This window comes from Bathycoccus prasinos (assembly GCF_002220235.1).
Source record: "Bathycoccus prasinos genomic : Chromosome_12".
In the NCBI taxonomy this organism is placed as follows: Eukaryota; Viridiplantae; Chlorophyta; class Mamiellophyceae; order Mamiellales; family Bathycoccaceae; genus Bathycoccus; species Bathycoccus prasinos.
Window position 1 is genome coordinate 478,326 of NC_023997.1, and position 27,519 is coordinate 505,844.

General features: G+C 49.4%; 13 protein-coding genes across 13 annotated transcripts; 6 read left to right on the forward strand and 7 right to left on the reverse strand.

Annotated features, from left to right (window-relative positions):
* Positions 1-129: 129 nt before the first annotated feature.
* Positions 130-1,146, reverse strand: Bathy12g02640 (predicted protein; the record flags this gene model as incomplete). Its single annotated transcript, XM_007509982.1, has 1 exon — positions 130-1,146. The coding sequence occupies one exon, from the start codon at positions 1,144-1,146 to the stop codon at positions 130-132; it is 1,017 nt and encodes a 338-aa protein (XP_007510044.1).
* Positions 1,147-1,252: 106 nt separating this feature from the next.
* On the forward strand, positions 1,253-2,548 carry Bathy12g02650 (predicted protein; the record flags this gene model as incomplete). Its single annotated transcript, XM_007509940.1, has 2 exons — positions 1,253-1,483; positions 1,835-2,548. 2 exons carry the CDS (start codon positions 1,253-1,255, stop codon positions 2,546-2,548), a joined length of 945 nt encoding a protein of 314 aa, XP_007510002.1.
* A 159-nt stretch (positions 2,549-2,707) lies between these two features.
* On the reverse strand, positions 2,708-4,015 carry Bathy12g02660 (unknown protein; the record flags this gene model as incomplete). The annotated part of the gene is made up of 1 exon (XM_007509893.1): positions 2,708-4,015. One exon carries the CDS (start codon positions 4,013-4,015, stop codon positions 2,708-2,710), a length of 1,308 nt encoding a protein of 435 aa, XP_007509955.1.
* Positions 4,016-4,280: 265 nt separating this feature from the next.
* Positions 4,281-8,339, forward strand: Bathy12g02670 (predicted protein; the record flags this gene model as incomplete). The annotated part of the gene is made up of 1 exon (XM_007509843.1): positions 4,281-8,339. The coding sequence occupies one exon, from the start codon at positions 4,281-4,283 to the stop codon at positions 8,337-8,339; it is 4,059 nt and encodes a 1,352-aa protein (XP_007509905.1).
* Positions 8,340-8,799: 460 nt separating this feature from the next.
* Bathy12g02680 (predicted protein) lies at positions 8,800-11,401 on the reverse strand (the record flags this gene model as incomplete). Its single annotated transcript, XM_007509709.1, has 2 exons — positions 8,800-10,426; positions 10,686-11,401. The coding sequence occupies 2 exons, from the start codon at positions 11,399-11,401 to the stop codon at positions 8,800-8,802; spliced, it is 2,343 nt and encodes a 780-aa protein (XP_007509771.1).
* A 130-nt stretch (positions 11,402-11,531) lies between these two features.
* Positions 11,532-12,779, reverse strand: Bathy12g02690 (unnamed protein product; the record flags this gene model as incomplete). The annotated part of the gene is made up of 1 exon (XM_007509946.1): positions 11,532-12,779. One exon carries the CDS (start codon positions 12,777-12,779, stop codon positions 11,532-11,534), a length of 1,248 nt encoding a protein of 415 aa, XP_007510008.1.
* A 531-nt stretch (positions 12,780-13,310) lies between these two features.
* On the forward strand, positions 13,311-15,476 carry Bathy12g02700 (ABC transporter ATP-binding protein; the record flags this gene model as incomplete). Its single annotated transcript, XM_007509924.1, has 1 exon — positions 13,311-15,476. One exon carries the CDS (start codon positions 13,311-13,313, stop codon positions 15,474-15,476), a length of 2,166 nt encoding a protein of 721 aa, XP_007509986.1.
* Positions 15,477-15,557: 81 nt separating this feature from the next.
* Bathy12g02710 (predicted protein) lies at positions 15,558-16,028 on the reverse strand (the record flags this gene model as incomplete). Its single annotated transcript, XM_007509882.1, has 1 exon — positions 15,558-16,028. One exon carries the CDS (start codon positions 16,026-16,028, stop codon positions 15,558-15,560), a length of 471 nt encoding a protein of 156 aa, XP_007509944.1.
* A 62-nt stretch (positions 16,029-16,090) lies between these two features.
* On the forward strand, positions 16,091-17,708 carry Bathy12g02720 (NAD-dependent deacetylase sirtuin-7; the record flags this gene model as incomplete). The annotated part of the gene is made up of 2 exons (XM_007509778.1): positions 16,091-17,647; positions 17,703-17,708. The coding sequence occupies 2 exons, from the start codon at positions 16,091-16,093 to the stop codon at positions 17,706-17,708; spliced, it is 1,563 nt and encodes a 520-aa protein (XP_007509840.1).
* Positions 17,709-17,803: 95 nt separating this feature from the next.
* Positions 17,804-20,461, reverse strand: Bathy12g02730 (unknown protein; the record flags this gene model as incomplete). Its single annotated transcript, XM_007509840.1, has 1 exon — positions 17,804-20,461. The coding sequence occupies one exon, from the start codon at positions 20,459-20,461 to the stop codon at positions 17,804-17,806; it is 2,658 nt and encodes an 885-aa protein (XP_007509902.1).
* A 285-nt stretch (positions 20,462-20,746) lies between these two features.
* Positions 20,747-21,755, forward strand: Bathy12g02740 (glycosyl transferase family protein; the record flags this gene model as incomplete). The annotated part of the gene is made up of 2 exons (XM_007509850.1): positions 20,747-21,672; positions 21,722-21,755. 2 exons carry the CDS (start codon positions 20,747-20,749, stop codon positions 21,753-21,755), a joined length of 960 nt encoding a protein of 319 aa, XP_007509912.1.
* A 57-nt stretch (positions 21,756-21,812) lies between these two features.
* Positions 21,813-22,724, reverse strand: Bathy12g02750 (predicted protein; the record flags this gene model as incomplete). The annotated part of the gene is made up of 1 exon (XM_007509635.1): positions 21,813-22,724. One exon carries the CDS (start codon positions 22,722-22,724, stop codon positions 21,813-21,815), a length of 912 nt encoding a protein of 303 aa, XP_007509697.1.
* A 411-nt stretch (positions 22,725-23,135) lies between these two features.
* Bathy12g02760 (ATP-binding cassette transporter) lies at positions 23,136-27,356 on the forward strand (the record flags this gene model as incomplete). Its single annotated transcript, XM_007509646.1, has 1 exon — positions 23,136-27,356. The coding sequence occupies one exon, from the start codon at positions 23,136-23,138 to the stop codon at positions 27,354-27,356; it is 4,221 nt and encodes a 1,406-aa protein (XP_007509708.1).
* Positions 27,357-27,519: the final 163 nt, after the last annotated feature.

The following is a 27,519-nucleotide window of genomic DNA, read 5'->3' on the forward strand; positions in this document are numbered from 1 at the left end:
TAACGCAACTCGTTTGAATAAAACAAAACATACACCACAAGATAAATAAACTACCCAGTATTAGCGATTATTCAAATTATATTCTGCTCTATTTGACATCTATCTGCTGTGATATTCGCTCTAAAACTACTACGTCCTCGATATCTTCCATCGAGACGCTTGAAGTATAGATGCGGATATCCCTGCCTTGTTTCCGTTCGTCTTGGATTCGGATTCACCGGAACAAACAGCAGGGAGAGGAGGACATTCCGCGCAGCAACACGTCAAAAACGTATTCTTGACGCCGGACATGAACTCGTCTTGCACCATGTGCACGCCGCCGCCGCCGCCTCCTCCTCCTCCATCTTCCATCAAACATCTCCGCATCTCTAAAGATAAAAATATGCACCACAAACGGTAGTTATCTACTTTAAGTGCTCTGGCCTGATCTTTCACGTGAAATCCAAACGCGTCGTGCCTTCTCCTCTGCGGCAAACAACACGGCGATAACACAATCGCCGCTCGACCGTCCATCCTTCGTCTCACGTTTCTCCACAAACGAATAGCCACTCGAGACAAATCCCCGCACAAGTGTACCCCGCAAATAAACACAAACTTTGACGTATTCGCCGCGTCCTCCACAATCTTCTCGCACTCCTCCGACGTCACGTCCACGCGACGAAACGTCACGTTTTTCATCGCCTCCACGTGCTCCACGTTCGCGCTTTCGTCTCGGTCCATCATCTCCACTCTCGCGTTCGGGAACGCGAACGATAACGCGATGGACAAAAAACCTTTCCCGGAACACAGGTCCACGAACGTCAGCCCTTCGCCGCCGTTACTCCTCAAAGCCTCCTCTTCCTCAATTAATACTCCTCTCTTCTTCTTCTTCTTCATCAAAACTCGTTCGATCTGTTTCAAACACGCCGTCGCTTCCTCGATTTCCTTCACCAGTGAAGATTTTCTCATCCAGGAATCGAACAACGCATTTTCTCGCATCTCTTTGCACGCGTTCGAACGCAAAAACTCGCGCACGTACGGGGAATATCTCCGTGGGTTTTCGCGGCAACGTGCGATCGTGTACTCGAGTTTGGTTTTCTTCGTCGCGTGATGTTTCTTCTTCGCATCTTCTTCCTCCTCGCGAACGTGACGATGTCGAGAAGACATCCTCACGCGCTCATCTGATGCCTTCTCTACAGTTTCCAGTCCTCGCGTTTGGCTTTGCGCCGACCAAAAACCCGCGAGCAACGCATCACTCGCGACTCGATTTGTAATGGAGTTTCCTTCAGAATTTCCACTCGCAAAACACACGCAAACGCATAATACCTCACGAATGGGTTCCCTCTTCCCAATTCAAAACGCCTTTCACTTGGGCGCGTACCAAGTCGCGATAAACGAAGCCGCGGACTTAGATTCCACCGGAACCACCTCTTTATCCTCCTCGGACGCGATCGAGAAGGATTGTTACGTCTATCGATCGTACATCGCCTTGGGGTCCTACCAGGTACGTTTTTGAAGATGCTCTCTTTGTTTCTTTGTGTCTCTTCGTGATGAGCGTCTTTCGAACAACGCGAGAGATGATGCGAAAGTTTGCGCACGTCTCGTCTCGTTCGTGTTCTCGCGAAAAGCGTTGCGACGGTTTGACGACGACTTTAGACGCGCATTCATTCGCGCGCGGTGTTTGAAAGAATTGGACGAGTGCGGGAAGAGATCTCCCTCGGTTTTGTCTCGCGTTAGTAACTTCTCTCACGCTCTCACTCTCTCTCTCGGTGACTCAAACGACGACGAAACAATGCCTTTGCTTTGTGCGCGTCTTTGACGATTCATATGTATATACTATAACATAAAATAACAGTTGGTTCTGGACGAAATCCCGGACGATTCCCCGTCGCAATTGCAAGCGGTGAAAGAACTCGCCAGATACCTCGCGGATCCTCTCGATCGGGCAACAATCTCACAAAAGATGAAGGAGATGTTAGAAGATCCAGCGATCGCGCAGAACGCGACGGTACAACTCATGGCGGCGACTGTTTTCGCGAAGGAAGGCGAAATGGTGGAAGCCATGCGATGTTGCGCGACGTCGTTGAGTTTAGAGTTGTCGGCGTTTATGGTGAACCTGTTGATATCGATGGACAGAGTGGACGCGGCGGAGAAGACTTTGGCGAAGATGGTGGCGAACGACGACGACGCGACTTTGACGCAGTTGGCGACGGCGTGGGTGAATGTCGCACTCGGTGGGTCGAAGGTTCAAGACGCGATGTACGTGTATCAAGAGTTGGGCGATAAGTACACGTGGACGGTGAAGTTGTTCAACGGCGCGGCGACGTGCGCCATGGCCATGGGAAGGTTCGAAGATGCCGAGAAGGAGTTGTTGGAGGCGTTACAGAAAGATAGTAAAGACCCGGACACGTTGCATAACTTGGCGGTGTGCGCGTTGCACTTGGGAAAACCGTCGACTCGTTTTTTTAATCAGTTGAAGACGTTAACGCCCAAACCCGGCGCGGTGGAGAAAATGGACGAGTTGGAGAAAATGTTTGATACGGCGAGCGAGCAAATGGCGAGCGCGTAATAACGAAGACGTTCGTTGGAAAAACGTGCGTAAGTGTCACCCCTTAATATTTTAGCAACAGTAATAAATTGTTTTGTAAATGATTCGAGAAGAGTATATATATTTTTAGTAAAACACCACCCGCGCGCGCGTCTGAGGAAGAGGAAAAGAGAGTATTCATTATTGCGAGCCTTCGCTGACGACGCACTCGATGTCCTCGTCTTGTAAGGTCAAACCGACGAGAAAGTTTCTCGCGTCGAGAACTCCAGAGGATCCAGTTAAATCGCCGTTGACGACATACACTCTTCGACACCCGTTGGCGAAAAGTACCATGACGTCTTTTAAAGACGTGTTTTTTGGATCTACGCTTTGGAAAACACCGATATCCGCTTTCGTTTGATCGCGATGATGGCGTCTTCGCATGGTCGCCGCAAACGAAAGCGGATCCGATTTCAACATCGATAGGTTCTCAATGTTCATTCCTCTGAGATCAGAGGAGGTTATATCACCTCGCACGTGTACCGTGAAATCTCTCGGACGAGGCGTGACGAAACTCGACGGTACCGTGGTGACGAAACACACCGAGACTTTTTCGCCGACGATATCCGGGAAGAAATCGAGAGCAGATTGCTGTCGAAGCGCATCGTTATTTGTCACGAACAACGTCTCGTCTCTGTAGATCTTCTCTCCGCTTTTCAATACCGTGAAACCTTTCCTAAACAAGTACGGCACATCGGCCAAACAAACGTTGGCCAAAGCGGCTTGAACTTCAACGTTCTCGTTTAGATATTTCACAATATCCGTGCAACTCAACACGTCGTGTTTCGCGTGACTCGTCCCATCTAAACGCTCGACGAGACACCTGTGCGCTCTTGGAATCTTCGCGATCTTTTCCTTCAAAATCGATAAAAGGGTTTCCGAATCTCTCACCACGATTCTCGATCTCGGATTCGCCGTCAGGCGATCGAGCACGCTTTGCACCGTCGCGTGAAACGTGCTCGCGATGGGATCTTCCTCGTCCTCTCTCGTTTTTTTCGCCGGAACGTCCCCGCTGTATTGACACCCGAATCTCGACACGTCTCCTGGTTGCAATCCCAACTCTTCAATCATCGGAGGCATAACTCTCGGATTCGCGCTTGAACTTTCGTGCGAGGTGACACAAAAAGGCTCCTGTTTCCGTCCCACGAGAAACACCGCCATGTTTTCCAAAAACACCCTCAAACAACTCTCCACCGCGACGAACCCGTGGAACGAATCCTTGGTCGTTTTCTTCTCCAAATCCAAAATCGGTAGCGACAGCACGTCTTTTTCTTTCATCTTTTCGAGACACTCGCCGAGCGTGTCCGTGAGCTTCGCGAACGCGAGTGTTCGTTCACTTTTTTTTTGACACCCTCGAACACTCGAAGAAGACAAGGAAGAAAAAAGCGAATTCGCGCGCGCCTCGCTCAAGGCTTTCCTCACCGCCCGGCGCGCCTCCGCTTCTTCCATTTTACTCGAGGAAAAAGACTTCGTCCTGGCGTTCCCGCGAGAGCTCTTCTTTTCAACGACGTCTTATTTTAATCAGAGAAAGAGAGAGAGAGAGAGAGCAATGTGATTGGGAAAAGTGAGAGATATTTTTTTTTCTTTTCTGAAAAAATGTCCGTTTTTTTTTCTTTTTTCTCTTCTTTCTCTTTTCTGGGCACCCTTAACTTTTTAAAAAACACAACTTTATAAAGACGAGCGGCAAAGAAGAGAGATTCTCTTTCGCATAAAAATGGCACCCGTACCGAGACGACCAGCTTTTACGACGAAAACAAAATCGGACAGAGGGGAGACGAGAAGAGGCGAAGCGACAGAGGAGAAGAGTTGTTTCGTGTATTCCGAGCCGCATCAAAACGAACTCGCGGCTTTTCTCACGACGACGAAGAAGAAGAACAAAGATGAAAGTGATGTCGATGCGACCCCTCCTGGTGGAACTAATTTCGAATTATTCTCGTTCGTGCCAAACGCCGGGAGAGGAGGCTCGAAAACGACGACGTCTAAATTCAGCGCGGGATTTGCGCTGTTAAAGTCGCGGGAAATGTCGAGAGAGAAGGAGATGTCGCACACACGCAGCGGCAGCTTTTGCGAAGCTGGTAATGGGTTGGTGTCGATTAAGCAACAGAGAGAACAGAGAGAAAAAGAGGACAAGGCGAGAGCGCGGAAAGAGAAGGAGGAGATGGTGATGAGAGCGCAACAAGAACAACAACACGAGCAGGAGGAGCAACGGCAGCAGCAACAGCAGCAGCAAAATCACGCCGCGACGAACATCAACAACAACCCCGGGAATAATACCATTATTGGGTTCGACGACGACGACGACGAGGACGACGAGATGTTCCAGCTCGTGGATATCGAGGCTTTGGAGACGAGGAAACATGTGGTTGCTCCAGCTCAACCGCAACGACCGCAGCATCCGCAACACATCGAAAGTTTTCCCGTCGTCCCACCGAGGGCTGACAACATGAACGACGCATATTGTTTGCCCATAGCCTTGGACGGAAGTGGTTTAGAGTGGGTGTGCGAACACGGTTGCGCGTTGCGCGAATGCGATAAGATCTCACTTCATTTCCGCGCGCTTCAGCCGATTTTGAGCTCAATCATCCAAAGACTGGACGACGACGAGTACATGATGAAAAATATCGAAAGGAAAAACTTAGAAAAGAAACGGAAAGAAGCGGAAACGATACAAGCGTTTTTGAATAACGGCAGTATTGGTAGCGGCGTACCGAACGCCGCGCCGAGTATCGCGCCGATGAATAATAATAATAACATCATGGACAACAACAACAACAACAACAACTCCTTTCAACAGAACACGAGTTTTGACATTCATAACAACATCAATAACTTTCAGCATAACAACATGCAAAGCAACAACTTCAACAACGACTTTCAAATGAACGGCAATAACAACAATTTCAACAACGATGAGTTTTATTATCAAAACAACAACAACAACAACAACGGCGGTGACTTTCAAGCGGAATGGGACGACGATAACGGCGATGATATCGTCGATATGGAAAATTTACCGAAACTTGGTCTCGGCGCGAACGGCGGTCATGAAGTTATCCCGGCGGTGCAGTGTCAAATGACCGAGGCGGACGGCGGCAAGTGGAATCAGAAGAACTTTTTGTGGACGAAAGATTGCTATTACGCGTTGCGAAACAACTTCGGCGCGCAAGATTACCGAGGACTGCAGCTTCAAGCCATTAATGCGACCATGGCTGGTAAAGATACTCTGGTTTTAATGCCAACTGGGGGCGGTAAAAGTTTGTGTTATCAGCTCCCGGCGATTGTGCGCGACGGCGTAACCATAGTAGTCTGTCCTTTGATTTCGCTCATCCAAGATCAGCTGTCGAATCTGGAGCAATTGGATATTAAGGCGTGTTTGCTTGGCGCGTACAATGCGAAGAACGATGCAGAAGTGTACAACGATTTATACGGCCCGGAACCTAAAATTAAATTGCTTTACGTGACTCCCGAGAAACTCTCAATGAGTAACAAGTTAATCAATTTGATGAAATCGTTGCACAGAAAAGGTAGATTACAAAGATTCGTCATTGATGAAGCGCATTGCATCTCGAGTTGGGGCCACGATTTTCGAAAAGATTATAAAGAGTTGCGAGTGCTGAAGCATCAGTTCCCGGATATTCCCGTCATGGCGCTCACCGCGACGGCGACCGTTCGCGTGCAAGACGACATCGTGCGCCAACTCGGTTTGGCGAATTGCGTGCGTTTCTTCACGACGTTTAATCGAACCAACATCACGTACGAAGTGATTCCGAAAAAGAAGGAAAAGCAAAACGTGGAAGAGATATTAAGTTTAATTCACGATCGCGGATTTGTTGACCGGCGTGGTCGCGTCGAGTGCGGCATCGTGTATTGCTTTTCGAAGAACGATTGTGAGAAGATGGCAAACGCTTTGTGCTTGAAAAATAACCAAGACTCGAGGTTTCGTCATGGGATTAAAGCTTTGCCGTATCACGCCGGTTTAGACGACAAAGTACGTAAAGCGCACCAGGAAGCGTGGACGAATGATACGTGCAACATTATCTGCGCGACCATTGCGTTCGGCATGGGGATTAATAAACCAGATGTCCGATACGTCTTCCATCACTCGATGCCAAAATCGCTCGAGGCGTATCACCAGGAATCTGGGCGAGCGGGGAGAGACGGCGAGAAAGCGCTTTGTGTGCTCTTCTATTCGTGGGGGGACGTCACAAAAGCGCGATCGATGCTCATAGACTCCGCTGAGAAAGACAACGCGCCGCACGAAGTGAAAATGAACAAGCTTGAGTCGTTGGTGACGATGTGCACGTATTGCGAAAATACCGCGGATTGCCGAAGGACGCAACTTTTGCGGCATTTTAACGAAAACTTCGATCGCAGCAGATGTAAAGGCATGTGCGATTGCTGTCAGTTAAGGAAGAACTACGGTTGGAACTGCTTCATAAAGCGAGACATGTCTAAGCACGCGCTCAGTTTGATCTCCATCTGTAAAGATACCTCCGAACAAGGCATACCCATGGGCTTATTGATCGATGTCTTTCGCGGCTCCAGAGCGAAAACAGTCACGCAGAGATACTACGATCGTTTGCCTGGGTTTAACACTGGTAATCAGCTGACAAAATCCGAATCCGATCGACTGGCGAGATACTTGGTGAACCAGGGTTATTTGTGTGAAGAGACGACACGCCTCCCGCCAGACGAGAAAAGGCAATACGCCATGGTTTCCACGTGCATTCGTCCGGGAGAACCCGGTAAGATTCAAGCGTTGAAACAGAAACAACACAAAGTGGAGTTAGAGTTTGAGAACCTTCCGAAAGATACGAGCAAAGGAAAGAAGAAAACGGCACCGACTACGGCGCCGAAGACGAGAGCGCCGCCGAAGAAGAAAACAACCGCCGCGAAAGCTTCGGGAACCGCCGCTGCTACTACTGCGAGAAAGAAGAAGACGTCGACGAAGACAAGAACGCCAAAAGCTACTCAACAACAACAACAACAACAACACGACAACGTGGATCTCACGCTGCCGAGCCAACAACCGAACGGCACGCAAGAAATCGACGGTCAACTCGACAACGCCTTTGCAATTTTGATGAGGAAACAAAAAGAAGAACGGGAAGGCATCGTCGTCGAAGACGATGAGGAGGAAATAGTGAACAACGACGACAACGTCCAGTACGAAATCGACGAGTCGATCGAAGACGACGACGAGGAAGACGAGGAAGAAAGATTGTACGAGTGCGTCTTCCAGGCGCTCACGGTGTGGAGAGATATCCAAGCCACCGACATCGCCAACAGACAGGGCACAAAAAAAAATCCGCAAGGTATCATCAAAAACGCCTTGCTCCGCAAACTCGCCGGCAGCCGACCGACGACCATCGATGAAATGAACGAGTTCCGCGAAGCCGAAGTCGCCGATCTCGCGAACAAAAACATGCTCAATAAGTTTGCATACGATTTAGTCTCAAAAATCGAACAGGCGGTTTTTCACTTCCACAACAACGAGGAGAACCCGTACACGCAAACGCAACGGCAACAGGAGACGCAAGGAAACAACCTCAACAGCGGGGACCCGTACGAGTTCAAAGCGACGCCGGCGTCGAATACGAATAATGGTCCTCGTCCAGCGTCTCAGATGATGACGATGATGCAGCAACAACCGAACAATTTGCAATACAGCGGGGGGGGCCCAAAAAGGCAGCGCTTAATGCTCGACAACAATACGGAGTCTCCGCAGTGGCTCGAGCCCAATCGAGGAAGAGGAGGAGGAGTCAATGAATAACTCCACAAAAAAAAAAAAAGAATTCAAACAACGACAAGAACAACAAAACGATGCCACCACCTCCGAGCCGAACGCCTCAGGCGCAAAGCTTCTTGCGTAAGTACGACAAGTTCACCGCAGTGATGGTGGTGATGGCGTGTGGAATGTACGGGGCGGAGTATTACGTGTCCAATTACGGGAAAAACACAAAATTGGAAAATGCTGAAGAACAAAGGAGGGAAAAAGATTGATGAAAGAGAGACGACGCAGAGATGATGATAGAACTACTCTAGAAAAACAGAACGATTAGCAAAAAGCGATAGTCACCACGAACCGTGTTTAAACGCGTTTTAGTCAGAAATGTTGTAACACGGTGAATGTTTGTATAATAACATACTTATAAATTACTTTTCTAGTAGACAGGTGTGATTTTGATTGAACTGCTTTTTTCTCTCTGAGATTTTTGCGAATAATAATAGTATTATTGAAAGACGCGAAGATTGTGATCACCACCACCGACAACGACACCACCGGCGTCTTTCAAAAACTGCACGCAAAGATTTCCTTTTTTACTCTTACTCTCGAAGGTTTGGACGATGTCCCACTCGCCTTTGACGTTGTACACTTTGGCGGTTTTCCCGGTGCAATAGGCGACGTATTTGCCGCTCTTGTCGAACGCGACGCCTTCACATTTTTCTTTCCCGAAATCGTGCGCGACCGTGTTCTTACGCAAATCCCATATCTTACACCCTTCGTCGCCAGAGACGGCGAAGAAGTAGCCGTTCTCGCTAAACGAGCACGATTTGGCAGCGTTTTTACCGCCGTTGGAAAAGGTTTGTTGTAAAGCGCACGATCTGGCGTCCCAGAGTTGTACCGCGCCGGATTGCGTCAAAGCGGCGAGAAACATGCCGTCCGGGTGAATGTTAATGGAAGTGTATTTGTCTTTCGGATCGTCGTTGGTGGCTTGGTATACAGTCGAGGCGGATTCGACGTCGTGGAAGTGCCAACTGGCGTCGGCGGAGGCGGAGACGAAGAAGGCGCCGGCGACGTGCGAGGCGACGGAAACGACATCTTGCGTGTGTTCATCGTACGTGGAGATGTTCTTTCCTGCCTTCCACACTTTCACGGTGTTATCAGCACCACAAGTGGCAACTATGCCACCACTTTTGTCCGCTCCTACCAAAAACTTCGCGTCTAAACACTTCTTGTGACCCGTCGCTATCGAACTCGATTTTTGTAAGCCCGCGTCGAAGAAAGCCGCCGTTCCGTCTGCGCCAGCCGTCACGATTAGGCTTTTCTCGTGAAGCACGTCTACGTTATGTATCGCCGTATTCACTTTATGCCCCGGCACCGGGTCTTGCAACTTAAACTTCCCAATCTCTTCTTTGGCTTTCAACGACTCGTGCATTTTCTTCTTTTTCCTCTCCGCCATCAACTCTTTATTGGTCGACTCGATCGCGTCCAAAATCGATCGCGGAATGGCATTCTTCGCTTTTTTCGCAAACGCGTCCGCGTCGCCGCCTCCTTCTCTCTTCTTTCCCGTCGTCGTCGTCTGAACCGTCGTCGTCCCGTTCGCCCCACCACCACCACCAATCATCGCCCTCGCCTCGTCTCTCTCCTTCACCAACCTCGCCACCGTCCTATTCGCCGCGTCCACTTGATACGCCATCGACGCTAGCTCCCGTTCCGACTCCCCTAACCGTTTCCTGGTTTCAAACAACTCTAACATCAACGCGTCGTATTCGTCGTGAAATGTTTGCAGTAAACCCGGAATGCTCGCGTGCGCCGTCGCTCTCGGTTTGATTGCGATTGCGCTGCCATTTGAGGCAAAATCAGTCTCGATCGGAATCAAATCCTCCACGGATAAAGGTTGCTTGGTGATTGGATTCTCTCCGGTTTCTTTGACGTATTTTTCGATTAAAGTGCGTTCAAAGATGTGTCCTGATGGGGAGACGCACGGTTTCGTGATTTCAGAGCCGGAGAGTGCGCAGAGTAACATGTTTCGTCTTTGCGTTCGTTTCCAATTTGGCGGCCTGAATTGGTTCTTTTTCTGCGTAATCTCTCTTACTCTCTGCAGCGCTTCAACTCGAGAAAAAGGAAAGCGAGAGCTTTAACTGGCGTTCTTCTCGCGAGAGCGCGTGTCTTCGAGTCTGTTTTGATGCAGTATCAGCGTGGTATTTCTTAATTCGTTTGGGGAAATGTGAGGCAATTTTGGACACGTTTGAGACTCTTACGACGCCGTAAAAAAAAAAAACGCGAGCAAAAAGAGAAAGAGAAACGAGAGCGCAAACGAGACATCTACTCTACCACTAGGCGCTTTTTAGTATTAAACGAGCATTAAATATACGTTCTCGCTATTTCGACGACTCCTTTGTCTTCGGCGTGACTTTCACGCTCACTTCGTTATCTCTCGGTCTCAAGGAATACATCGGTCCGAACGTGCTCACTCGAAACCCGGCGCCGTCGAGCTCGAACGCTTTCGTCTTTTCGACTTCCTCGGCGATGATATCTCGACATCTTCGCACCGCATCTTCCGTTGCCATCCCGACTAAAGGCATCACCGCGATTAACTCACCACCGGCAACTTTCGCAGAGATTGTTTTTGTGTTCTCGGTCGTTTTCGCCGCCGGGTTGGTTTCCGGGTTCACGCGAGGCCCGAGGTACAGTTCCATCGTCTTGCCTAAAATCTCTCCATCCGAATCCAACGCGTATCGCATCGTCAGCGGTTGCGTCGGCGGGTAACGCTCCTTAGATTCGTTCTCACCTTCGATGTACATCAGTAATCGAGATAAGCCTTCCTCTCTGTTCTCGTACGGGGTGATGGCGATGGTGTACGGGTCGAGTAAGCGTATCTCGATGGTGTCGTTCCCGGGAAGCGTTACGACTGTCGTGGATGGGATTTTGTACGCGTCGAGGATGTCGTCGTTTACGATGTCGTCTTCTTCTTTATTGCTGCTCTTTACTTTACTTCCGTCGAAAGTAAGACGACTTTTACGACGACGACGACGACGAGAAGATGATGCGAGCGAGGACGAAGCGACGCGGAGAAGATGAAGGTTCGACGAGAGAGGTGATGGTGACATTTTGTTGTGAGGAAAAGCAAGGCGACGAATGCCCCTCTCTCTGGATGCGGAAAATGTCACGTTCAAAACGAGGTATTATATGATTCGAATTAAACGCGCGACTAAGAAGACTACGCATACTTGGAAACTTTTACGATTGAGAATCACTTTCACTTTCTTTTTCTCCGTCTGTATTTCGATCACTCTCTTGGTGCGAGGAGACGCCGTGGACTTTCTCGCGATGCGCTTGCAGCTTGAACTTTCTCGTGTACGACGCGTCGCACATGTCGCAAACGTGTCGCGCGTTCAAGTGCGTCTTTAAATGCGCGGTTAGGATGAAATTAGTCGCGAAGGCTTTGAAACAGATCGCACACTGAAACGGTCTGTTGGCGTCATCTTTCGGTGGTGGTTTATCGATGTCGAAGTATCGTTGCGGGAGCGGGGGTCTCAACGATTGAACCCCGGGATCTCCGTTTACTTTTTCCATGCCTAACTCGAGGTTCTGTTCGAACGCTCGCGCGACTTCCTTGTGACGCCCGTTCGTCGCGTGCTTCAACACGTGCACTTTCCACTCGTACGGTCGATTGAATCTCCTCCCGCACACGTTGCACCCGTACGGTCGGTCCCCCGTGTGCGTTCGTTCGTGCGTTCTCAAGTGATACCGGCTCGAGCACTCCAAATTGCACCGCGAGCAAAAATACGTCCTCGTCGGCGCAAACACTTTATCCTTCACGCTCGGCTTCCGTTGTTGTTGTTGTGCTATTACTATTTCATCGCTAGGATTGTCCAACAACATCTCATCCTTATTACTCCCCATTTGCAACTCCTTCCGCATCGACCGATACAACGCGTTATAACAGCGCTTGCAGCATCGTTTCCTCGCGTACGCCTTCATTGACACCCGTCTCTCTTCCTCCGTTATCTCCTCGTTCGCCTCGTCCTCTTCCTCTCTCAATCGAAGAAAATCTTTCGGAAACTTGCACAAACGTTTGTTCTCATCTTTCATCCCTCCTCCTTTCCCCGCTCTCTCGAGCAACGCCGTCGTGCACTTCCCTCCTTCCACGAACGCGCAAAATCGGTCCGAAGAATCCTCCTTCTCTTCTTCCTCCTCCTCCCCCTTCGCGGTTCCTCCTCCTTCCAAAAGCCTCACCTTTACCACCTTTGCCTTTTTCCTCAAATCATCCTCGACGGTTTCGACTTCGGCGGCGGCGTCCCACCATTTAGCAACAGCCGCGACGACGGCGTCGTTAAACGATGTCACCGACATCAACGATTTCTGCTCCTCTCTCCTCCTTTTTAATTCCTGTTCTCTTTCCCTGATGATGTGTTGCGCGGCGATTGCGGCGAGTTCAAAATGCACTCGCTTCGGGGGACGTGATTTTCGTCTGCTGCTGCTCATCGTGTGTTGTGTTAAATCTCTCTCTCTTTCTCTCTTTCTCTCTCTCTCTTATATGAGTAAATGTTCTCGTCGTCGTCGCGTTCCTTCTCAAATCCTCTTCTTTTTCCTTCTTTTTCCTTCTTCTTTTAAAGATGCGAGAACAACAACGAGAGCGCGCGCTCTTTTCCGCGTCTCTTTCTTTCTCACGTAATGTGGTGACCTTGCGATTTTAAATGACGACCAAAAAATTGCTCTTACTTCAAAGACGTTCGGCAGCCAACAAACCCTAAGTAAAGACTAAACCCTAAATGAAAAAAAAAAGGAAGGGTAGCTCGGGGGACTTTTCTTGACTCTCGTGAGAGAGAGAAAAGATATATGCGCGCTGCGTTATCCTGCGCTTCCTGCGCTTCCTCCTCCTCCTCTCGAAACTTTGTGGTTTTGAAGAAGGCGGGGATGAGCGCGAAAACGAAGACTCCTTTTTTAAATGATTTTTTGTGTGCCAGAGGAAGGAGAGATGATGGGAGGACTTTGAGACGAGGACGAGGACGATTGATGACGACGAGAACTTTTGCCGCCAACGATGGTGGGGAGAGCGGCGGGAAGAAGAACAACAACAACAGTCACCACCGAAACGGCCGAGGCTCGGAGACGTGGAAAAACAAGAACGAAGCGAAAGATGAATTCTCGGCGAAGAATAAAAACTGCGTCGTGGAAGCGAGACAGTTGAAGAAGACGCACGACGGGGAAAGATATCAATTCGATGGCTTGGACTTTAGCCTCTCGGAAGGGCAAAAATTCGCCGTGGTCGGACCGAACGGATCGGGGAAGTCGACTTTGTTAGAAGTCATCGGAGGGAAAGAGGAACAGTTTCAAGGCGAGATGTGGCGGAGGAAGAACTCGACGTTCGTGTTGGTCGAACAAGAACCGGAGTTTCAAGGGTCGATGACGGTGTTGGAAGCGTTATACGCCGCGAATACGCCCCTGACGAACTTGTTGAAAAGATACGAGGAGATTACGAATAATAGCGAAGGAAGTAACGAGGAAGTACACAGCGGTGAATTAACGAAAGTCTTGGAAGAGATGGACGCGGCGAACGCCTGGGACGCGGAGAGGCGAGTGAAAGAAACGCTGAAGAAATTCGGATTAGGACAAGAGTTTTTTCAGAAAACCACGGAGAAGTTATCGATCGGCGAGAAGAAACGGTTGGCGTTAGCCGCGGCGTTGATTGAATCGCCGGATGTTTTGATTTTAGATGAACCGACGAATCATTTGTCCGTAGAAGGCGTCGAGTTTTTGGAAACTGCTGTGAGGGAAAATAAAAAAATGGCCGCGCTCGTCGTCTCGCACGACAGACAGTTTATCGATAACGTGTCCACGAACATTTTGGAGTTGGACGGGTTCGGTGGTGGTCATCAACACGGATCAGGCGGGTATTCCTCTTATTTAGAAGGCCGAGAAAGGAGATGGCAAGCGGAGGCGAAAGATTTAGCGAGCGCGAAAAACACCTTACGAAAAGAAGCCGAGTGGATGCGAAGGCAGCCGAAAGCGCGATCGACGAAAGAAAAAGCGAGAATTGAAAGGTTTTATTCCTTGAGTCAACGCGCCTCGGAAAAAGGGACGAAAGGAAAAACGTTAGATATTAGTACGGATGTAAAATCGACGCGAATGGGCGACGTTGTCGTTGAGTTCGACAACGCGATGTTGAAATTTTCCAACGAGAAGGTCATTTTAGACGGATTCACCTACGCGTTTTCAAAGAAGGAAAAAATCGGGATTGTTGGACCGAACGGTGCCGGTAAAACGACTTTTATTAAGGCTTTATTAGGCGAAATCCCGTTAGACGACGGATTCGTGAACGTTGGCGAAACCATACGGTTCGGGTACTACTCCCAAACCGCAGAGTTTGCCGACGACGAGCAGCGCGTGTTCGACTACGTCACCGAAGTCGACGCCGACGTCAAAGCCATGGGATACAGTGGATTTCAAGATTCCAATTTAAGCGCGCGAGCGTTGCTGGAAAAGTTCAACTTTGGTGGTTCTAAACAAGCCACGCCGATTGGTATGCTTTCCGGTGGCGAACAGCGTCGATTACAGTTGTTAACCGTCTTGGCAAAACGACCAAACTTTTTAATCTTGGACGAACCGACGAACGATTTAGATCTAGATACGATTGAGGTGTTGGAACAGTTATTGGTTGATTTCGACGGGTGCGTGTTAATCGTTAGTCACGACCGCGCGTTCGTGAACACGGTTGCCGACCACATTTTCGTCTTTGACGGTAAAGGCGGCATATCCGATTGGAGCGGCTCGTACACGGAGCTGCGAGAGTACATACGAGAGACGCAACAGCAAGAGGCAAACGGTGGTATCAACAACGACGAAAATTGCGCCATCGACGATAATGGCGTGAGCACAAGCACCGAAACTGGGGAACCGTGCGGCCCAGTCCTCACTCGAGAGATGGAAAAAGAAGCGTTAAACGCGCCAAAAATCATCGCCAAAATCGAAAAAGCCATCGCGGTGATCGACGAAGACATTTCAAAGCTCGACGCGGAGATGGTCGCCGCGGAGAACGACTACGGAAAGTTGGCTGAAATTCAAAAGCTCAAAGACGAGAAAGTCACGAAACAAGAGGCGTACTTTGCGGAATACACGCGATTGGAAGAGGTCATCGAAACCGTCGAATCCATTCGAAACGCCCAAGCGGCTGCGAGATGACGACGAGAAGGATGACGACGCGCAACTACTCTGTATAACTATGATGTAACTACAAAAACCTAACCTACTAAATCGATTCATCTATTCATCTAATACTTCACTTTCGTTTATACTACTCCGCTCGACATCCCCATCCGTTCCTTTCCCTAACCTCCCTTTCCCGACGTTCGTCCCTTGCACCACTTGCCTCTGGTAAAACGTCCTCGCCTGAAACTGTTCCTCCCTTCTCTTCTCGATTAATTCGCACGTCTCGTATCGTTTCGGCACGTGTATCCCTCGTATCGTTCTATTTTTTATGAACAAGTGCTCGTATTCTCGAATTTCTCGGTCGATGGTGACCCGTTCGCACCGTTTCAACGTCACGTGCATGCAATCGTCGCACTCGACGACGGTCCCTCGAACGACGGAATCGTCTCGCAATTCGACAATCACGAGGGGCACGTTTACCAGCGATTGGACGTAACAGAGTAAAGATTGCTCGGAGTGAGGGGTGCGCGGTTTCGTGCTTTTCTTTCTGTCTTTCTTCGTGTGAGTGTTAGGGAGAGGTGGCATGTGTTTATGTTCAATGTTTAGTATTCGTATTAGGGGAAAATCACTGACGAATTTCGACACAAATGAAGGACAAAATGGAACGCGGAAGACCACTCGCGACGGCATCAAACCGAACTCAAAAGAAGCGAGACCACGTCTCCGCGTTGCAAAAACGAGACTTGAGAGAAAAATTGGAACGCGAGATTAAAAATGTCATCGCGAAACCATCGAACGAGAGAACAAAAGAAGAGTCAAAACTCCTCGACGCGCACGAAGAGAAAGTGAGTTCGCTGCTTAAACAGATGGAAAAGAGTTTACACCGGAAACGATTGCTGGAGGAAAAAGCGGAGGAGAAGGAAGATTCGAGACAAGAGATAGACGACGCAGTCGCGGTGGTGATGAAATTGTTGAGAGAAGATGCCGGCTTACAGTTCGTGTTGCACACCGGGGCGGGTATTTCCACGAGTGCGAAGATACCAGACTTTAGAGGTAAAAACGGAGTATGGACGAAGCAAAGGAAAGGCGAGTCGGTGTCCATGCCAAAGTTTGAAAACACGAAACCGACGAAGGCACACATGGCGTGTAAAGCGTTGTACGACGCGAAAGTTTTGACGAAAATCGTGACGCAAAATGTCGACGGGTTACATCAAAGAGCCGGTATACCGGAGGACGCGATTGCGGAGTTACACGGAAGCGTGTATAAGGAGCGGTGTTCGAGTTGCGAGAGAATATATATGAGAGATTTTGACGTGACGAGTACGAAACCGAGTCACGGGAAGAATCGACATCGCACGGGGAGGACGTGCGAAGTTGATGGGTGCGACGGGTATTTGAAGGATACGATTGTCCAGTTTGGAGAGAGTTTAGACGAGGAGACGTTGGAGAAAGCGAGAGAATGGTCGCAAGAGGCGAAGATGAGCGTTGTCGTGGGGTCGTCGTTACGCGTGCCGCCGGCGAGTACGCTGCCAAGAATGGCAAAAAAACACTGCGTTGTTGTGAATCTGCAGTGGACGTCGCAAGACGCCAAGGCGACGCTAAAGTTGCACGCGAAAGCGGACGACATTTTAGTCAAAATGTGCAAACATTTAGGATTGAAGATACCGGAATACGATCCGTCGACGGAGAGCGTGGGTAGGAAAGTGAAAGAGAGAGGGGAGATATTCGCGTGCGAAGTGAAGGAGAACGATTGGAACGAGAAAGGTATGGCGATGAGAGATATCGACGAAAAGTTGAAAGAAGCGACGACGGGAATGGATGCGATCGGGAAAACGAACGCGCGAATTTTGTTCGGCGAAGCGGACGGTGGTAAGAAGTTATCGAAAACCGCGCGAGAGGCGCTCATTCGAGACGAGAAGCGATTGAAAGAGGAACGAGAAGGCAAGGTTAATGCGACGAAGACAACAACGAGAAAGAGAAAGTCGAAGAGTTTAACGATGAAACCGAGATCGAAGATGCCGTGTTTCCCTCGACCGGGATCGAAACAAACGCCTTTGACGAATACCAGTCCGCCGTTGTTTGACGCGTCGAAAATTGTCAAAAAGAAACGAACGCCTCTGAAGAAAAGGCGAAGTATGGTGACGAAGAAGGAGGAGGAAAAGATGGATAAAGAAGAGAGGATGAAGCCCAAGGTTGCTACAGCCGTTCCGATCGTCGTGAAAACGGAACAGGTTGCTGTTTTACCTCCATCGGACGAAGATATAGCGCGAATGCTGTTTGCGGAAATTAACGGCATGAGAAGACGCAGGTAAGTAGGTAATTTAGTAGTTAGATTTAATAAATACAAAAAACGCTCGCATTCAATGATGATTATAATCATCATCATCATCATCATCCTCGTAAGATTTGCTCTTGAGACGTTGTAAAGTGACCAACTGCAGTGCGAGCAAACACGATGCCGCGAGTATTCCGTAAAGTTTGGAGCGCGCGCGAGCGACTTCCTTATTCTCGTCGCCCCGGAACGCATCCGTCAGCGCGAGTCGATACGAGTCAATCGAAGGCGGTTTCACCCGCAAACGTATTGAAGTCTCGGACGGTTTGAGATTTTTCGAGCTCATCACCGAGGAAATGTGAACGGTAACTGTATCGTTAACGTACTCAAGATCATCACCATATCTATTGTACACGTTCAGATATTCCATAGATTCTAAAAGCGCGTTCGCCACCGTAGGCGTCGCTTCAAACTCAACTTTCGAGTCACCTCCGCCGTCGCCGCGCAGCAACGGAAGTGATGCGGCGGCGTCCAACGCGGTATCATTCGTTAGATAGACTAGATTTTGGCAATCAGAGACGATTGATACGCGCACCAAAAACATATCTGAATCCACTCCGGCGTTCGATACGGTAAATGAACGAGACAAGTCGACTCGCGACATCCATTCAACAACCGGAAAGACATCCGCGCTCTCGGCGACCAAGGTTTTAGCATCCTCGATATTTATCACGTCAAAAATGATTTGCTTCGTGAATGTCGCCGACACGTTTTCGTTGCTCGTCGATACGACGCGAATGGTGGCTATATCACTCCCGTGGTAATTCTTTACCGGTGTATACGAAAATGTACTACACGCGAACACGCGCCCGTCTACTTCTATCGCATATTTTTGCGATTCCTGCCAGTACGCCGCGCCCTTCGTTGGAAATTGAATAAAGTTAACGTTTATATTTCCCATATTTCCTGACGAGAGCATATTCGAGTGTACTCGAGTATCGTTTACGCATGCATGCACAACAGTTTCCTCGTCTTCCGTGACATTCAACACGACGGTGTTTGTTTTCGTTGAACACGATTGGGCGTCGCGCTCGGCGGCGTCTTCTCGAAAAACGCACGCCAAGAGCGGAGGTAAGAGATTGACCGTCACGCGCACTCTCGCTGATTCTATAGCCGACAAAGGATACTCCGTTACATTTGCATCGAAAGGAAGCGCGAGGAACTCTATACATGTCGCTGTCGATGCCGTCACCGCCGAGCGAAGCTTGTGTGGAGGATAATAGCAAAACGTACACGTCGCGTGAGCGCAATAAGTCAACGAAGGAGACTCTTCGTCGCAAGAGCCAACGCGTCCTATGGACGGGGATGTAATCATTTCGACTTTAAACGTGTCGTACATTTCCTCTTTATCAATTGCGAGGACTTGAATCACTCTCCTTTCATTATTGCCGTCCTCGGCGACAACATCAAAAACAACGGGCGTATTTATGAGCACCGTTTCGGGTACTCTTTTTCTCAGCTTTCCGCGGTGCAACGCTTGCACGTTAGATGTACTCAACGATGTATTATACATTGCAAAATACTTAACGTATCCATCAAAACAGCAATGGTCACCGAGGCGGATAAACTTACTCAACGCGTTCATACTCGGCAAAGAGTACGATTGACCAAACTGCACATTTCGCGTCGTCGCGAGACGAAGCGGTTGACCGTTTGCAAACGCGTCTACGCTGAGAAATATGGATTCAGAAGAACCATCTATCTCACCGCCTCGAAATGAAACCACGAGCGAGACGGCTAAATATGACTCGTTACTATCACTACTGCTATTCCATCGATATGAGTTTTCAAAAACAGGATTCTTTCGAAACATCACCTCTTCCGGAGCAACGAACGCGTACTGTTGACATTGCACGTGCGTTTCCACGATAACCGCGGCATTCTCTGTTCCATCCATAAAGTACTTCGGTCCGTACCGAACGCGGAATCTTGGCGGTACGCCAGGCCACGCATCGCATGGTTCCCTCGCGACCACTGAAGGCGTCGTCCCGCCGTTTGGAGTGTAGTTTTCAAAACTATCTTCCAAAGTCCAAATCGTCGCGTATCCGGACGACGCGTTTGCGCTTCGCATCGTCTGCGTAGGTACGAACGTAATCTCAAAACTACTGTTCGTACCCAAAGGTAAAGAAAATGGATTCGTCGAATCAGTGTTTTCAAACGCTGAAATAACCGCGCTCGAGTTTACGTATAAATGTTCCTTCGGTTTGAGCTTAATCGACTCTGTTCTCAAACGCGTATCCGCGACATCGGTTTCGTTCGTACAGATGTTGGCGCAAGAAGAATACCCGTCATCGCTCTCCTCTCCTCTTTTATCGCATGGCAATCCTCGGTCGTTGTTTGAATAATACAACGCCAACATCGAATGTAGAGAAGGAATATGCGAAAAATCGTTCTTCTCCTCCTCGTTCGTCTCAAAAATGGGCATAACCTTTTCCAACGCATCTTCGCCGTTTCTCCGAACAACGCAAATCTTCTCCCGCATGGACCAGGCTAAAAATGGTCTTGGAATCATTTCCACTTCCCCGATGTCCTCGATCATCGCTTCCGCGAGAACGAGTACTACGAATACTACTCGGGCAAAAGTAGCCACGGAAAGGAAGAGGATTGGGTTGAAAAGCGCATCATCGCGCGAGGACGAGAGGAGAGAAAAACATCCCCTCCTGGTTTTGTTCGTACGCATGCGCATGTGGTTTTTTGCGTTGACTCCGAATAAGCGTTTCAAAACGTGAGTATCAGTTGCAATATCAAAGCTACCGCACGGGTCATCGGTGGACTGAAAAATTCGTCGTAATACGCATCGTCGGTGGTGAAGTGCTCCTCCTCTCTTCCTCTCCTTTTAATGATAGCGCTTTAATACTACCGTAAGAGAGCGAGCACACGCGCTCAAGCCTTAGTATTTTTGAGGAAAAAAGAGGCAAAACTTCCCCTCATTTTGTCATAAAAACAAGACTAAAATGATGCCACGACGACGATGACGGAAGACAAAGAAGACCACCAAAGCGAAGGAAAAAGACTGAAGTCGATTTCAGTCGTCATCTCGTGCCTGAACGAAAGCGAGAACATTTCCAAGTGCATACACTCCACCCTCGCACAAAAAGGACGCAAAAATTGGGGAAATCATCATCACGCGGACGGTGTTCGGGAAAAAGAACGAGTGCGAACAAAAGTCGTCGTCGTGGATGGAGGATCCACGGACGATACCGTTTTAAGAGCGAAAAAAGTAGTCTCGGACATGAAGACAAAGAGTGACGGTAAAGACGAGGAGGAAGTGATCATTGTCGAGTGCGCGGAACGAGGGCGAGCGAAACAGTTTAATCGAGGCGGGAGAGTTGTACTGAGGGGTTCGTTGGAGGAGACGAAAGAAGAAAACATTTTGGTGTTTTTACACGCGGATACGACGATGCCGGAAACGTACAGAGAAGATATTTACGACGCTTTGCGCAGAGAACGGGAGAGGCGCGAGAGAGAGCGGCGGTTTCCGAGCGCGTGGGGGGTGATTAAAAATGGCTGCGCCAAGTTTGCGCGGCTCGGAAGAAGCGTCGGTAAGGCCGAGAGTACGAACGAGAACAACAGAGCGGATGTACCGTGCTGGGGCGCGTTTCCCATCAAACTCTCCGGCGAACGCTCGAAATGGAAGAAATGTGTCGTCGCGTCGTTCGCGAATTTTCGAACGCGACGGACGTCTATTCCGTACGGCGACCAGGCGATATTCGTAACTGCGTCGGCGTTTGCCGAGCACAAGTTTGACGAGTCGAAGATGTTCATGGAAGATTACGAGTACTCGTCGAGGATGAAGAAGTGTTTTGGGAAACCGGCTATTTGCAAATCACCCGTGGTGACAGATTCCAGACGGTTTGAATCGGTTGGGTTTATGAACACGACGATGATTAATATTTTGTGCGTGGTTGGGTTTCATTTAAAAGTGGACGTCGGAGTTCTCGCGAAGTTCTATAGGAATGCAAATAAAAGAAGAGAAGTAGACACGAATTAGGTAGTAAAACGAACATACATACACGTAATAAATTACAAAAATCATTTCACGCGCTTCCTTCAGACACGTAGCACTCATCTAAACCAAATACCGACCCACCCGTTCGCGCTTCTTCTGGAATATGCCTCACGTCGTTAAACTGTACCAAGCCGCAAATGTTCTCTTCCGTCGCCACGTCTAAATCTATCGCGTGAATCCCCGCGTTTTGTGAGCAAAACAACCCCATCTGTCTCCCCGTGGATTTCGGCACGCCGACTAAAATTTTCAACAGTATATCCGTAAACATCCCGTGCGAAACGATGACTAAATCGCCAACTTCTGGTTCGTCGTCCACTTTCCGCTTCTTTGCTTGTTGAGCCTCTTCTTCTTTCTCTACTTCATCAACTTTCTCTTTTAAACCACCGCTACCTCTCGCTCGCTTCCATAACGACTCCGCCACTCTCTCCGCTCTCGCTTGCGCTTCCGGCACTGTCTCCACCCCTCGCTTCGTATCCCACCACCCGTTTTTCAACGCCTCCGGGACTATAACATCTGGAAACACTTGTTTCATCTCGTCTCTCCCCATTCCGGGTCGCCCGGTCGCGGCCGCCGTCGTCTTGTTCTCGTTCGCGCTCGTCTTCGCATCCCCTCCTTTTCCTCCTCCTCCTCCTCCTCTCCCGCCTTCAAAACACCCCCCGTGTTCAAAAATCTCCCCATTCACGCGCGCGTTCCCCGTCCTCAACCCATCTTCGACTGCTTTCGCGGTCAATAAACATCTCTTCATCGGCGACGTCCACATTTCGTTCACGTTTTTATACCTCTCATTCGCTTCCGTGGTGAAACATTTCGTTAAATTCGCACACTGTGTCCACCCTTTCTTGGTTAAACTCGGGTCCGATTGCCTCGAAGGGTTGTCCAAGTTCGGGGAGAGCAACGCGTTGTTCTCGGATTGCGCGTGGCGAACTATGAATACTCTCATTAGGGTATTCTTAGTACTGCTCGCTGCTCCTGTTCTTCTTCGCTCTTTTTTCGTAGCAGTCGTCGTCGAATAGAATAGCGTTGTTCAAGCGCTCAATACTAATGATGAATAAAAGGAGTTGTCTCGAATGCTCTTTTTCCCCTTAATTTAACACACCAAAACTGTGTGAAAGGTCCACCAAAAAAAAAAACAAAAGTACGGGTAAAATTTTTTCAAGTGTCCTCCAATAAAAAGAAAAGCACATAACGTCATACTTTGACACGCTTTAAACGACGCGCAAAGAGAGGAGGGATACACACACCATCACAGAGAGAAGAATACGCGCCGCGCGACACACATAATACGCATCTTTTTTTCTCGCGCGAGTGTTTGAAAAACGCGTCCGAGGCGGGACGAAGAGACGGAGGAAAAATGAGCGCCGTCGACCACCGGAAGGAAAATGTCGAAGACCCGACGAATCGTTTGGAACAATACGCGAGCTTATGCCGGGATGAACTCGAAGCGCACGGAGGGAAACTGCCCTCGGTGGAAATTAAGTGCGATTTTGATTACACGTTACACTTACCGGCGAATAAAATCGACCGGTCGATAAAAACCGTCCCCGGGGTGCTCACGGACGTGGCGATGAAAATTCCGAATAAAGTGAGAGAGAAAATCAGCGGGAAGGAAAACGACGCGACGAAGATGGAACCGTTTCGGGTTTTGAAAGACGTGGACTGTTGCTTTAAAGCGGGGTCGTTGACGTTGGTATTGGCGCCTCCTGGACACGGGAAGACGAGTTTGTTGAAAGCGGTCGGGCAGATTTTACCGAGCGCGGTTTTGAGCGGCGGGAAAGGCGTCACGTATTCGAAGATGACGGCGGAGGAGTTGAAGGAGAAGGATATCGACGCCAATAGGATGGCAATGTACGTGACGCAACAGGACGAACATTTACCGTTTTTGACGGTGAGAGAGACGACGAAGTTTTCACACGAAAACGCGACGCCAACGCCGACGAATGAGAGAGAGGAAGACGTGCACTCGAGGAAGATTGATAGCGTGCATCGATTGTTGTCGTTGGAGAACTGTTTGGATACAATCATCGGGAACGATTTAGTGAGAGGCGTTTCTGGAGGGGAGAAAAAACGCGTCACGATTGGCGAAGCTATGGTAACGAACGCGCGAGTGTTTTGTATGGATGAGATATCGACGGGATTGGACGCCGCGGTGACGCATAACATCATCGCCGCTTTGAGAGAGTGGACGAGAATCACCAACGGGACGGTTATCGTTTCGCTCTTGCAGCCGACGCCGGAGGTGTACGAACTTTTCGACGACGTCTTGTGTTTGCGAGACGGAACTCCGGTGTATCACGGTGACGTGGATAAAGTGGTCGATCATTTTTGTGGTCTCGGCTTTGACAGCGAGAACGCGAAGAAAGGCGACGTGGCAGATTGGTTGTTGAGCGTTTTGGTGGATCCGTTGGCGCATTCCAAAACGGGCGCGTCGAACCAGTTTGCCTCTGGCGACGGGTTAAGGAAAGGATGGGTCGAAAACTCGAACGGATTATATAAAAAGAGCATCGGAGAGACCGATTGCGTGGACAAATCGGACGGGAAGAACATGATTGATTTGCGAACGCCCTTCGCCAAGGCGCAATATTCCACCGCCTACCCGAAAGCGTGGCCGAGTATGTATAAATCCGTCATCAAGAGACAATTTCAAATCACGCTTAGAAATAAAGTCTTTTTATCGGCAAGAATGTTTGGTGCGTTGATCACGTCCGTCGTTCTCGGTTCTGTTTGGTTTGATTTGCCCTTGGATAGAGGTTTCGAGCGTTTAGGCATGCTCCTGTTTTGCGTCTTGCACATTTCCTTTAGCAATTTTTCCGAGTTGACGTTTAGCGTCGAACAGAAATACGTGGCGTATAAACAACTCGATTACAAGTTGTTCCCAACGTTTGCGTACATCGTGTCTTCTATTGCCACGCAGTTACCGATCGCGGTGTTAGAGACGGCAATATTTAGTTGCATTTTATACCCGATGGTTGGTTTGTCCATGGAATTTGAAAACTGGTTGGTGTTCTTCATCAATTTAACGTGCGCGAACGTTGCGATGGCGAGTTTCTTCAGAGTCGTCGCTCTTCTTGCGCCAAACATGGAAGCGGCACAAACTTTTCCTGGCCCCGTTATCGCGATTATGGTCATCTTTGCGGGCTTTTTAATCTCCCCGGAGAAGATGGGCGTGTTGCACTTCCTTTATTGGATTTCTTTGTTCGCGTACTCGTTGAGATCTTTGTGTCAAAACGAATTCCTCAGCGATCAGTTCAAGTATAAAGTGCCATTGGATCCCACCGCGGCCGCTGTGTACGTTCAAGGGTACACGGGAGACCCGAAAACGATGGCGGAGTTTTGCGAGGAGAACGCGTTCCCGTGCGAAGACGCCGGGAAGATTACTCTGAGTACCATCGATATCAGCTCGGATAAAAAATATTTCTGGGCCGGGCCGATATTTTCTATCGGGTTCTTTTGCCTGATGACCGCGATAGGTTATAGAGCGTTGTCGAAGATTCGTATTCAGCGCAACATCGGGTCGTCGAGAACGTCGTCGAGTGAAAAGAAAAAAGACGGGGAAAATGCCGAAGAAGTGAGCATTTCAATCTCGAAGGTTGACGCGGAGGCGTCGCAAAGAGCGTTAAGTTTTACTCCAATGAGCATCACGTGGGAAGATTTGGAGTACACGGTAAAGGTTCCTGGAGAAGACGGTAAGCCGTTGTCCGGATCGAAGAAAATTTTGAACTCAGTCACCTCCGCGGCGCAACCGTCGAGAATGTTAGCGCTCATGGGTGCATCTGGCGCTGGAAAAACGACGTTGTTAGACGTCATCGCCGGGCGCAAGTCTGGCGGGGAAATGAGAGGTACGATTAAATTGAACGGTCACGTGGTCAAGAAGGAAACGTTTGCGCGATTAACCGCGTACTGCGAACAACAAGATTTGCATAACGCGTTTACAACCGTTAAAGAAGCTTTGGAATTCTCCGCGACGCTCCGTTTGCCATCGGACGTTTCCAAAGACGCTCGAAAAGCGGTCGTTGACGAAGCTTTGGATATCTTGGAGCTGAGAGGCATCGAGAATCGTTTAATCGGCGTGGCGGGTTCGCCGAGTGGCTTATCGCCCGGTCAACGCAAAGTCTTAACCGTTGGCGTCGAGTTGGTCTCGAACGCCCCGGTGTTCTTTTTGGATGAACCGACGTCTGGTTTGGACTCGAGAGCGGCGTTGATTGTCATGCGCGAGGTGAAAAAAGTCGCCAATCTTGGGCGGACGGTCATCACCACGGTCCACCAACCGTCCAAGGAAATTTTCAACTTGTTCGACGATATGTTGTTGTTACAAAGAGGCGGCTATCAGGTCTATTTCGGCCCGTGTGGCGTGAATGGCAAAACATTCGTTGACTATTTGCAAAAGATTCCAAACGCGCACGCGTTGCCGGACGGCATGAACCCGGCGTCGTGGATGTTGGACGTGTTGGGCGGCACCGACTCCTCAAACGCGGGCGAAAAAAGCGCGTTGAAGAAATCGAAATCAACCGCGGCGGGCAGTTTGCAACCGGCAATGACGATGAAACGCAGCGGTTCCGGGGGCGCCTTGAACGGCCTCCTTTTGGTCGAACGGTTCAAAGCCTCCCAGGAAGGCGCCGCCGGTACGCGCTTAGTCAAGGAATTGTGCGCCAAAGGCGAAAAGTCGGAAATGTTCGCCTTTGCCTCGCCGTACGCTCGATCGTTCTTGGCGCAACTCAGATGCCTCATCCAACGCGCATCCCTCGCGCACAACCGCGACGTCGCGTACAATCTTGGGCGCATTGGCATTCTCTTTGTTCTCTACCTCCTCTTCGGGTTTGTCTACTTCGATTTAGACGCGTCGAACGAAACCGGCGTCCAAGCGATGGTCGGGGTCATTTTCATGACGTCCATTTTCGCCGGTATCATCTTCATGAACTCCGTCATGCCCGTGCGCGTGAGAGAAAGAGCCGTGGCGTATCGCGAACGCACCTCGTTCATGTACGACGCCGTCCCATACTCTCTATCGCACGCGATTTGCGAAGTCCCGTGGGTCTTACTGGTCACCTTTGTCACCGTCACCCCGCTCTACTTCATGGTCGGCTTAGTCCCAACCTTCGAGCACTACATCTTCCACGTTCTCATGGTCTTCACCGTCTCAATGGCATTCATGTCTTTAGGTCAGCTCATTGCGTGTCTATGCGCGACCATCCAAACCGCGCAAGCTGGCGCGTCTGCCTTCATCCCTATCTGCTTCCTCTTCGGCGGTTTGTACCTCCCGTACCCGCAAATTCCCGTCTATTGGAAGTGGGCGTACTTCATCGACCCGGTCGCGTACGCCATCCAAGGTGTCACCGCCCCGCAATTCGAACACCGAGGGTGTACCGGCGCGTACCCAGACGGCGACTGTCCAACCATTCAAGCCTTCCGAGGCACGTATTTCGAAACCGTCGACACGTTGGCGTACGTGGAAGAAAAATACGACGTCCAACTCTCCCAAAAATGGTACATGTTGATTTACGTCGCCATTTTCGTTTTGTGCATGCAAACGCTCCATATTATCGCGTTCAAGTTTAAAAAAGTCGTCGCTCGATAATACTAGGAGCTTCGTTTACTGGTGGTAGTTTTTAATAATGAAAGAGAGAGCGAGAGAGAGAGAGCGAAGACCATTCATTCCTATTTACGTATCCCTTTTGTTCCTTTTTTTCCTTCGCGTATTTTTCAAATTTCAAATTCACTTCTCACAAAAAGAAGCACGA